At 45.5% G+C, this 12,570-nt stretch overlaps 1 protein-coding gene across 1 annotated transcript; it reads left to right on the top strand.

Annotated features, from left to right (window-relative positions):
• Nucleotides 1-2,918: 2,918 nt before the first annotated feature.
• Nucleotides 2,919-3,860, top strand: LOC138528099 (olfactory receptor 6N1-like). The gene has a single exon (XM_069639550.1). It carries the CDS (start codon nt 2,919-2,921, stop codon nt 3,858-3,860), a length of 942 nt encoding a protein of 313 aa, XP_069495651.1.
• Nucleotides 3,861-12,570: the final 8,710 nt, after the last annotated feature.

Genomic DNA, 12,570 nt, shown 5'->3' with positions numbered 1-12,570 from the left:
GTCAGGTTGCAGCACAGCGAGGGAAAATCCCCTGTACTGACCGCTGTCACTCGGGAAAGTTTCTCTTATGGCACAAACAGCACAGGCGGGTATTACTCTTCGAACGCGGTGTCCAAGCCTCCCGTGAAGCCACCATGTAAAGGAACGATAGGCCACTAGCCGGTACCACCTGTGAAAAATAATGATACAAACTGTTTTTAAATGGCCAAGATAAGTTGATTAAACGTTTGTTGTCAATGACAATTCTTGTAACTAATGGCATTCTGCTCGGACAAATGCTATCTAGACACTGCACACTATTGAACAACTTGCATGCGTTACAATGATATGTAGATGTAATTTTGGATATAGGAGACGACCATGAAATAGTAGTGGCATCACAAGCAGATTATACTTACTCGTTACTCGGATTACGAGGACGAACAGTTGCGCGAAGTTCGTGCATAAGCACCATCATTATCCTCAACACGGACCATGTGAGGCAGGCTGCCCTGAAGTCTGGCAGCTCGGTGATGCATTGCAGTAGTGGCTCGCCTTCCCAAATCTAGGCCACGCATCCCGAGTTTTCACAGCAGCAGCAGTTCTAGGAGCGAGCTCGCACCAACTGCATGTGCACCAGGTGGAAACACCGTCCATGCGACTAGGTCCAGTGTCTTCATCCGTTGATTCGTCCTGCCAACTGCCATCCGAAGCCCCATCGTTTTCGCGTGTTTCCCTTTCCAGTAGTTCCTCCTCGGTATATTCTGGCTCGCACATGTAGGGCATTATTGTAGCCATTGTGTGGTAAACAAACTAAAATAATTTATAGCGATGGTACAGGTGTTCACACGACTACAAGCGGCAAAGGTAGCTGACCAGAGCACAGAAATGAGTCACAGAATACTCAAAGTAACACAGAGAGAGGAATGGTTCGAAAATCTGCTACTGTGTGTTGTGAAACTGTCTTTTTTTACTTATTGAGGAAAGAGGCGTCTTGCCATTTCCATGGCGACACGTCATTAGCTGAAGCGCAGCGATTGTTGACACGAGACGTGCTTTGAGGTTGTGAAATGGGCGGTACGCGTCTGCTGATGACAGGCTCAGATACGGGGGATATGATTTAGTGCCGCAAAAGCAGGTCAGCCAGGGCGATGGGGCAAGTGATAGGATTATCACAACATGGCAGTGCCCTGGTGCCTGTTTTCGCGTGCGTTTAATGGATGAAAACTCGGGTAAGGTCCATAGGACATTTTTCTAAAATTGAGTGACTTAGGCTTGAAAAGAAATGGCCGACACGTAGGGACAATAAACATTTTTGACCGAACTATTCCTTGAAGTTCTCATAGTCCAAAAGTGAATCAAAGAGCGAGTGGGAGAGTCCCTCTTTTATAGGCAAAAACCTGCAGGTGATTGGACAAAAGCAAGCCTGCTTTAAGGGGTCCAATCCCTGCTATTGAGACAAGTGGTATTTGCTTTCTGACATCATACCCAGAGTACTTTGCGCTAAGTAAGTGGAGGATATGATATGATATGATATGATATGATATGATATGATATGGCATTTGTAACGCACATATACACAAGTGTTTCAAGGCGTGATAAGGCAAGGGAGGGGGAACGAAGGGAGGACAGATAACGATCCTACTAGGCCAAGTGTCATTCAGATCGCACAAGTACATGGGATGGGGAAGGGGAAAGTGCACGGGGAGGGAGAAGGGAGAGTACAGTCCATGGGAATAGAATAATAACAATACGTAAAGTAACGGCCAGCAAGTGGCAAGTGTAAAGGTAAGTCCATAAATCAGGTGTCAAGTGCTGGTAGTGGGACTGTTGGGATACAGAAACAGTCCCCAAGTGCGGGGGTTGCCAGGCAGGTAGTGCAGGTGTGTGAGACTGGCGGGGGAGGGACCAGGGCCGGAGATCAGAGGGTGACCAGGTAACTGGTGCAGTTTCAGTTCAGCCAGGAGGTCAGCAGGGGAGAGGAGGAGAAAAAGCAGAAGCAAAGAGTAGGGTTTTGAGGTGCTTCCGGGCTAGGAGATTGTTCTCCTCAAGTTTCAGGGAGGCAGGGAGGCTGTTCCAGAGGGAGGCACCAGCCGAAGAAAGACTGGTAGGAAGAGCGATATAGAGAGAAACATAAGATCCAAATAATTACTAAGGGGGTGGGTTTAAAAGGCTGTGTAGTCTCAACAAAGAGTGGTCTGATAGAGTGGAATCCAGTCGTAATTGGTGGGCCTTGGTAATGTTTGATAGGTTAAGGTAACCTAGAATTCCCTTGGGGCATCAGCTGCAAACATTTCTAGTAGTAGGTCTAGTACTGAGAAAGGAGGCTACTGGTGCTAGGCATGCTATATATGAGGAGAAGGAGAGAGGTGATGGAAAGAAGTTAGACAAATTATACTCAAAGCAGGATGGTGTTAGGTTAGAGTGGTTGGTGAGTGAGTTGATAGTGTGTCTTTGATTAGGAGACCCTTTTTTCCATGTGAGGCAAGCGTAGTGAGAGAAGGTAAATCAGTCAGTATGAAGGGCAGCTAAAGAGGCACAAAGATCAGACTTTTAACATGAGATTGCACCAGCACCTCTGAGGAACACAGAGGAGCAAATGCCCTAAAAATAAAAGTTGCACCATTTAAGTTATCCTATGTCTTTCCCAAGGAAAAGGGAGGATACAGGTACCCGGATAAGCAAAGCCTGAAGATTGCATGCAGTTAGTAGCTTTCCTAAAATGTTCAAATGATTCTTAGATGCCTATGCCTGCAACACCCCCCCTAGAGGCATGCACATGACATTTCTGTTTACCAACATTTGAGCACATGCACAAACTCTGACGAGCAAACCCTGCTATTAAGAAACTTGAATTTGTTTCTTGTTACAGGTGTCACATGTTTTCTCTGAGTTGGAGACCATCACAGAACTTTCTCAGTTACCAACCACAGGCATCCATGGATGAGAGGGCATCAGACAAGTCCAACAGTTCAGCCAATGGCTTCATCATATATGGATTTCCAAATCTGCTGCACTTCCATACACTGCTCTTTTGGGTCTTCCTCATCATCTACCTCCTCACCCTCACAGGTAATGGGATTGTATTTCTACTTACAAACTTTGATCAAAAGCTTCATACCCCCATGTACTTCTTTGTCAGTCACCTCTCCTTCCTGGATCTCAGCTACATCACGGTGACTATTCCAAAAATGCTGGCCAAGTTTCTGATGAAGAACAGCGCTATTTCATTTAGCGGATGTCTCTTTCAGGTGTATGTGTTTCTCTCTCTGGCTGCTACAGAATGCTTCCTGTTGACCGTGATGTCCTTTGATCATTATTATGCCATATGCCAACCTCTCTGCTATACAACAAACATGACAAGAAAACATTGCATTCAACTTGCTGTGGCTGCCTGGACTGCAGGGTTCCTCAGTCCACTGATACAGACAGTTTTAGCCTCACGACTCCCCTTCTGTGGATCCAATGTAATTCACCATTACTACTGCGACCACCCACCTCTTCTCCAACTGGCCTGCACCAACACCTCCCTCAAAGTTGCCATAGGATCCTCTATTAGCTTTTTTGTCATAATGTCTAATTTTTCTCTAGTTCTTTTTTCGTACATAAAAATAATTGTGTCTGTCATGAAAATTAGTTCAAAAGGAGGAAGAAGGAAAACATTTTCAACCTGTACTTCCCACTTAATTGTGGTCAACCTGTTTTATTTGCCAATCATTTTCATGTACATACGTCCTACTGCTACCTATGTTTCTGATGTGGACTCGCTTGTAGCTATAATTTATTCTGTACTTACACCCGCTCTCAACCCTATGATATATACCCTCAGAAACAAAGACATCAAGGAGGCATTCAAGAGGAAAATTAGTCTTATATCATGATATTAAGCTTTGTAAGGCTGGTACTGTGCTTTTATCAGGTTTCAAAAGCACTGTCACAACCGTAGTTCTCTGCGACTCAGGCAGGGAACTAGCTGCCATGGCTGGCTCATACATACCACGCAGATGAGGTATAACGAGATCCACATACTCCTTATAAAACTTGCCAGTGATCCTGTCTTTTCCGGGAGCCTTACCATTGGAAAGTGATGATATCACCCCTGAATTTCTTCATCAGAGAACGGTTCATTTAGTCCACCCCCTTGGTCTGGTTCTAACCAGCCCAGAGCCACCCTATCCAAGTATTGCATGAGATGTATATAGATGGTCATGGAATTTGTGGATGGTATCATTAATCCCCTTGAGATCCCTAGTGAGTTGCCAGGTGGATGTTGCGACCTCTAGTATGGTTCCCTGTGAATGTTCACGTCTTATGGCTTAGGCTAGTGTCGAAATAAGATGCAGCTTTCAGAGGATCTCTGAGGAACATCTCCTCTCTGTCTGCCAGAAGCACCATGCCCTCCCTCTTACCCTGGAGTTGGACACTGATAGCAAGGTTGTCATTCCTCCCCTGCTGTGTTTCCAGGCCTTAATTTCTTCCTCCAACTGCACTATCGACCTACGAATCGATTTTTGTTACCCTCCTTCCCTGGAGATACAACACCCCCCTTAAATATACCTTAAAGGCTTCCCACAGAATGGCACAGTCCAGGACGGAACCGACATTAGACAGAAAGAAGGTACGTATATCCTGAGCAAGGTCATCCTGTAAGACAGCATCCTCGAGGGCACGTGCTTTAAACCACCAACGCAAGGATACTACCACAGGGGAGTGGTCAGACAGTGTCTGGGGCAGTATCGCAGCATCTGTGATTGTCCTGGCAATGCTCGCTGAGACCATATATCCTGGAGGAGCTACTGTGAATGCTTTAATGCAAAGTTTACTGCCGGTTGGTGGAGTTCATACAGCGCCATTGCTTGCACAATCTGAATGACACAAGGCCTCTTAAGATTGTTGTTTTGTCCTCTCTGTGTTTCCCCCTCCTTGGCTTGTCACACCTAAAAACACTTGTGCACAGGCACGTTATGAATGCCATATTATATCATATCATGCATCATGCAATTCGTGGTATTCAGCTATAGTGGCCCACTTAGCAGAAGCTTTGGAAGCACGATGTGTGCGTGGAAGAGCTATCCAGATCCAGGGATACCGCCACATTAAAGTCTCCCGCTCAAATTAACTTGTTGTTAGGGAACTGATGCAGGTGATTGGCACAAGCATGAAAGAACTCTGGATCGTCAACGTTTGGAGCAGATATATTTATAAGCAATACGTGTTGACCTTCACATTCCCCCACCAGGATCAAATATCACCCCTCATTATCCCCAATCAGGGCCTGTAATCGAAAATCTAGAGACCGGTGTATATAAGTGTCTTCCCCACTTGAGTGAGTGGAGAATTAATAACCATACCTATGTCTCCCCCACCCGGTAACACTAGGGAGTCTACCATCCTTGGTCAGATGAGTCTCTTGCAAACATAGTATGTTTACATGCTGATTCTTAGCGTAGTTTGTAATCAATCTGACCTTTTTGCGATAAGTAAAACCCCTAATATGCCAAGTCATTACTGTAATGGGCCGCTTGGTCTGTCTACCCATTACCATCATCTCTTTGGGCCTGCCTTGCTCTCATGGCGGGGGAGCCGTATGGGCTGCCATCCACCAGCCGCTGCCCTTGCCCCAGCCGAGAGGTAGTTTATGCCCACACAGGAATGGTGCACAAAGTTCTGTACTGCCATTCATAAATATCCCCCACCCCAACAAACACCCCCCACCCATGCCAGAAACATAAACATAACGGCACTGAAACCCCAACCTCCACCAACACCCGCCACAACAACCCCATACAACAAACCAAGTCAACCTGCACTAACTACAGGAACGAGGTGCTGTCGGCAGCTGCATGGTCTCCCTGTGGCGCAAGGCTCAACATAGCACATTTGCATTACCACAAATACTAAGACACAACATTCCCTTGATGCACAAGGCCGTTAGTGAAGCCAACGTCCAGGAGACCTAAAGGAAAGGGATCAGTGTGATTTTTCCATGGCTCAATTACCCGCAACAGAAATGTCTGCATGGGAAATGCACGCAATACAAAAATGTTTGTACATTTCCCATGCGGACATCCATTCAAAAACAACCCCAGATCCATACCATCACACATTCCCACCCACACCCCCAACACACCCCCACCCCCTACTTACCTTTCATCACAACGCGCAGTGTCCCTGCGGCGCCGGTTCCCTTTCACTTGTGTGATCGGGAACCGGCGCTGCAGAGTCCTTTTCTTTGTTTTTTTGTTTTTTACTTTTAGTAGGGTCAGCTGCAGGGGTGTCCCCGCAACCCCCGCACACTATACTGTATAGTATGGTGAACAGGGTATTACGGGAACACCCCTGCAGCATTTTTATTATTTAATTTTTTTGACCGACCCCCAACGAAAGACCTAAACACATACAACAAAAAGTTTGAACTTTTGGTAGTTCAAACCTTTTGTGGTATGTGTTTTAGGTCTTTTGGTGGGGTCGGTAATTTATTTTCGGCAATTTTGGGCTATTCCAAGGAAAGTGTTCCGTGGAGAAGTGAAAATACTGTCTTGCCATCATGAACCACCCAAAGTTTGACTGGGAATAACATTAAATATCTGACCTCCTGTCTCCTGAGGATGTTCTTCACGGCTTGGAAGGTTTTTCTCTGTTCCTGCACTTGCGTACTGAAGTCTGGGAAAAGACACATTTTCGCACCAAGGTTATCCATGCTGTTCTTAAGTACAGTCATGTTTGATTAAGGGTAGATACTTCCAGCTTAGAGGGGCCAGCCAGTTGGTACGGGAGCTAGGGGTTTTTCTCCGCCCTGGTGAATTGATCAATTTTTGCCCTTTTTTGGTATTGTCGATGATTCAATGAAAGGCGTATTTATATCAAAGTTGCACCACTTCAACCACCTCAGTAAGGGAAGGTACTTTTGTGCACTGGGCAATATCCTTTCCCCAGTGTAGGGCCCCAATAGAGACCCCAACGAGTGGATTTGGAAATCACAGTGTGGTTGAGGCGCATTGTCACCCGGCAGGACCTGACCAAGCTTCCCGATATCCTGCTGTGCCCCCAGGAGCACTCCAGCATCCCGACCACCAATCTAGGTAATAGCGTCCCGGTGTTGCGCCCCAAAGATGACGCTGGTAGCAATGTACAGGCTAGCCACCACAGGGGCCGCAGTGCCCCCACCCAGGCCACTTCCACTGTGGACCCTGCAGCTCCCTTGGCCTCTCAGTATACTCTGTCCACTATTTTATACTCAGCACCAGTCTGGGAGGAGTGCTAGGGGCCCAGAATGAAGTTGCCCTGCAACCAAACCTGCACCCCACCTTTGGGGATCTAAGGGGCTGAGCAGTGGCATGGCGCAGAGGCCCCAACAGCCAGAAGCCCCACTCTGCAGCTAAAGAGATTTTCCATGGCAGCGCCGCCGGGTGGAGGGGGATCGTCCTCAGGCCAACTCCAAAGGTGGGGAACATCACAGCCCCGGACACCAGATCAGGCCTCACCAGTAGCGAGCACATACACAGAGGCATGGCACGGTTTGCAGCCGATGAGCCACGACCTGCAGACAGGCCAGGGCAGCCCGAGCAGGGACCAGGCTCTCCTTCCAAGGCCCAAGCACCTCTTCCATGTCCAGTCGGTCACAGGTATGCCTCAGGCACTCTTCGGGTCCAGGCTGCCCCACTGCGACAGGGGGCTAAGGTTTCCCAGGCCAGAGTGCTGCCAACAGGTGTATCCTCATGTCAGGAGCCTGCGACACCCCCGCAGGCAGCAGGCTCCCCGGGTGGAGCCACAAACAGGATCCTCAGCGTGGGGCGCTCCACAGGGGCAGTCAAAGTGGGGAGCCCTATCCTCCAGGGCTCCTCCCAAGCAGCGGTCCCCTGGCATGGCCAGTAACCCTTAGGCCGGTAGCAGCTGCCAGGGAGATCCCCCCAGCAGCAGACGAGGACAATGTCACTGGTCTCAGAAGGTGTCTTCAGCCTGCAGTGTCCTGCGGCAGTGGACCGGGACAGCAGCTGCCTTCTAGAGCTCACTTACCCTCCCAGGGCCTGCAGGCCTAGCCTCCAACTTAAATCATCTCAACATAGGGGGTATTAAATCATTGTTGTCGAACCCCAGGGCCCCCATGGACTACCACCCACAGCTCACAGGGACATCAAACACCAGACCTCTGATCAGAGAAGGCTGTAATGCAGAATATATGTAGGATTTATCTAAGCACTCTCAGACTGCGGCCATACGGCTGCTGCGCAACAGCACCCCCACCCCCCTGATCCAGTCACTTCTGCTGTGCAATGGGGAAATGTTGCCTCTACCCCAGCTTCAATAGCTTACGGTGTCCCTCAGGAGGCGAGCTTGTCACATGTTTTATTCAACATCTATTTTAAACCGCTTAGCGTCATACTGGCTAACATGGGTGTGAATTTTACGAACTATGCCGATGATATGCAGCAATTGATTGAGCTTAACGGCACCCACACAACAGATATGGGCAATCTCCAGTCCATTTATGGCATCATTAAGCACTGGGTGTCAGACAACTGGATGTGCCTTAACAGCAACAAAACGGAGCTATTATTGTTCAGCTCTTAACAATCCATATCAACACTCTCAGCAAACTATTCTACCTTCACGATCGAGAATAGTGTGATCCCGGTTCTCTACAAAGTGAAAACCTTGGGTGTAATCCTGGCAGCATCAATAGGTGCTGATGCTCTCCTTGTGACCAGGGTTGGGCTCCCTTCCAGTGGGTCATTTCAGGAATACTTTGAGCACAGTTCTGATTCAACAGAGTTCTATTCAAAATGACACAACAATTCTCTTCCAACCACTGTGTCTTTCCCTGTGACACAGCAAATGTCTTTTCCACAAATGTTTGTTACGACTTAAAAAACAACTAATGAATTCCACAAGTTCCTTCGAGGAAAGGTAAATGTTGTTTTTCATAATACAGCTTCAAAACCAGAATAATTGTTCTTTGCAAAATGTTCAACAACTATTAATATATCACACCTTCTTCAAATTAACTACTTTTGTCAGGATAGCACTTCTACTTCTCTTGATGAGGCCACAGCTTGTCAAACAAATGTAAAGGTAAACAAGTTGTTTGATTAAACAAAGGTCTTTCCACCACACCTCTTTGCCACAAATATATTTAATCAAACCATCTTCTTTTCTGGCCAGGAAGAAAACTACTACAACTAAACTGGATGGCAATATTGATTCCAAGATTCTCCACACCAATCCCTCTTGGAAGGAGGATTGAACAATAACTGCCTTTATTTATGTTCTCTTAACTGTTGGCAGTTTGAGTCACATGTTTCCCCCAGTTGATGGCCCAGAAAGGCAGAGTTGCACATTTGTCTCTGCCTTATGGTTTCACAGTCTTTTGGCTGTTAGCAATGCAGGATATAAACTTCCCCAATGTATATCTCCAAAAAGGGAATTTATGCCTTTGTTGATCTATGGTGTTTTTCTCACAGCCTCTTGGCGTTTGGCAAAGCTGATTATACGTTCTCGCCAATGGTAGTCTTAATACGGTTTTCTCATTGCCTCTTATCTGTCGGTAATGCTGGTTATAAGCTTTTCCCAGTAGTAGTCCCCTCTAATGGAATGTACGTTAATGCCACTTCTGCTCTGTTGCTTTAAATGTTCATTTTTCAAAGTTACTAGGTTTCTGCTTTACTTCATTAATTGTTCGTTATTCAAAATGGTTAGGTTTTTATAACTTTTCGGTGCAGTGCCCCGAGGTCAGTGTTTGTAGTTAGCCAACTCTCTTCGGCAGCTCCTTCTCACGGTCCGGTGTTGCGGTGGACCACCAGCGTCCTCTCCCCTCTCTCTTCTGTGTTTTCATACCCTTGGTAAGTCCAGTGTCTGTCTTCTGGAGCTCTGACAGCTCTGTAGATCTAACCTGGTTCCACCGACACACCATGTGCTGAATTGAGAGCTCATCGCCTCATCAGCTGGGTTTCTTCTTGCTACCCCGCTTCCCACTGTGCGTACTCTGCACTTCTGCTCACCTTCACCCTTTGTGATGGCTTTCACTGGTGTTCTCTCCGTAGCTGCTCCTGCACCTTGGACAGACTCTGCTTCCACAGTTATGCTTTCCACATGGCCTTCATCAGCTCCTTCACCTTCTTCCTCTCCTTCACCTCCTTCCTGCAGCTATGCCTCATTTTGGGATTTAAATGTCCCACCCAGGTTACCTCCGTCTGTAACAACTAGACCACACCTTTTTGACAAACAGTATTCTGAATCGTCATTGCCTCTGAGCCCTTTTTCTTCGTCCCAGTACCATAAGGATTATGGTTTCTGAAGTCCATATGAGATTGTGTAACATTAGTTGGTTCTATTTTACAATAAGCCATCTATATTTTTATGAACTATAGGGGAATCATGAGATTAGAAGGTCACCACTTCTCCCTGGGATGAGTCCCCTCCCATGTGATCCTCCCACATGATAACAACCCCAGGGTCAAGGTCAGTTAGCGGCTGCTTTCTCCTTGCAACATGAGAGGAGGTCCATACCATGGTCCTAGTGAAGATCTCATTAGATTTATCACAGTTACTAGAATTTAATTGTAAAAGAGAGAATAATCCCATAGCATATCCAATAACATTTACAGATCTAGGCAACAAATAAAGCCAAGGAGCATAAAGAATACAAAGTCAGTTGTACCCTTCAAAACATTCAATGTCTGCTGTCCTTTTAAATCCATCAGAAGGAAGTAAATATAATCCTAATACATTTTTAACACAAGGCAATGTCACATATGAAATGCCTTCCTTAAAGAAAGTGGAACCTATTTCATTCATTGCCATATCTAAAATCAATATTTGAGATTTCAGCACAAGGATAGTAAAGGCAGAACATGTCTTTAAAAATCATAAAACATGGGGAAGTTCTACCCACAAGATGAGGCTCACTAATGTTATCAAATTTGACACTAATGTACTAAGTATTGTGCGGAAAAGTGACAAAAGAAAGGACTTCATTTCTTCATTCACTAGATCAGTATCTCCATTCAAGTTATATGTTCCCATAACTCAAGATTTCATAAGTCTCAAAACAGATTCTAAGCCAGCTGTTTTAGAAATCGAACGTTCTGGTTAAATCAAGGGAGCCTTTGTTTTTTTATTTGATTCTAAGGGCATTGGGTGTCTGTCAAATACATCAATAGACTGCATTTCAATATTTTTTTTCATTTTCAAAACTCATCACTGCAGAGGTAAATGTATCACATTCTCCAACAGTAGACATAAAACGCACTGAATGTTCCTCTGATGCAAATCCACAATGGCTTGAGCACCGGTGCATCCTTCATGATATATATTTGTCATTACTCTACTTTGTAGATCTTTTTACAGTCCCCCATTGTTTTCACGAAGTAAATTACTTTGCAGTAGTTAACTTTGTGGCAATTACTTTGAATTACTTCAAATGTGCCTACGTATTTCTGGGTTAAGGGGTAAACAGGGCCTGCGGAGGGGTTAGGGGCAGGGGTGGTAGTGAAGGGGGAAGAGGGGCATGGGGCTGGAACCCCCCCAATAAAGAAATTCAAAGTAAAAATTAAAGGTAATCACCACAAATGGCTCTATCTGAAGTTGGGCTGCCCGCTAGTAAATCTGCCAGAATACCACACAACGCAATTACTGTTACCACTACTTGGAATCATAGGACTCAATGGGGTATTTTCAATGTAATGACTGTGGTGGTAATTGTGCGGCAGTAATGGTGCCAAAAATCAGCGGAAACCCTGCACATTCACCACCAGCTCAGAGCTGAAGTTGTATGCATTGACATTCCCCAAAACCCAGGATTGGGCAGTACAGTAATGCATCAGTAACACTGTTCACGCTGCATTTTTACCACACCGCCCAATTCCTGATGAGGCCCAAAAATGCATTATCATTGAAATAACATAGAACCGTTTTTAACACTGTTATCAATTTGAACACTTGAAAGCTTTTCTGCATATTCAAAGTCTGCAAATTGCATCATATTAAAAGTAAGTTCTGATTATCCTTGGAACAAAGAGTCTGAAAGACTAGCTGTACTTCAACAGGGGTTAATTGTCAGTGATCACTAAAAGCAAGTACACATTTTCGTCCATACAGTATCTCATAATCACAACATACTCATTTCATGCAAATACAAGCTTTCACTTTCTGGTGCACAAATCCAGGTTCTTGTGCTGCTTCAGCAGAATGTTTCCTGAAATTCAACATGCCAGGCTCCACTGGTAGCATCAACAAGCAGTGGAGAGTAACACCTCCTTTGTTAAATGTTGTCCAACCTTTTGGGGCAGAGCATATGCAAGAGACAAAACCGCCAGTTTCTTGAAGGAATAAAGGTCTGAAGCCACAAATAAGAAATGTTGTCTCTGTTCCAGCATGTCCACTAATATGCAACAACAAAGGATGAAATTGCATACACAAACACTCATTCTTCTCATGCCTCAAACCATGCATAATTGTTTTTGTAATTTTCTCATATATTTCCCTTTGCTCTTTGCTAAGATTAGATAACATTTCTAAATCAATCATTTTCTTGCACATAGTGTGAATAAATAAATAGATAGTTTAATGTGATTGCTGGCAGATGCTTTTCCA

The sequence above is a fragment of the Ambystoma mexicanum genome, chromosome 7q, assembly GCF_040938575.1.
Source record: "Ambystoma mexicanum isolate Mex_15411 chromosome 7q, UKY_AmexF1_1, whole genome shotgun sequence".
Classification (NCBI taxonomy): domain Eukaryota; kingdom Metazoa; phylum Chordata; class Amphibia; order Caudata; family Ambystomatidae; genus Ambystoma; species Ambystoma mexicanum.
This window is presented reverse-complemented; position numbering and strand designations above follow the sequence as displayed.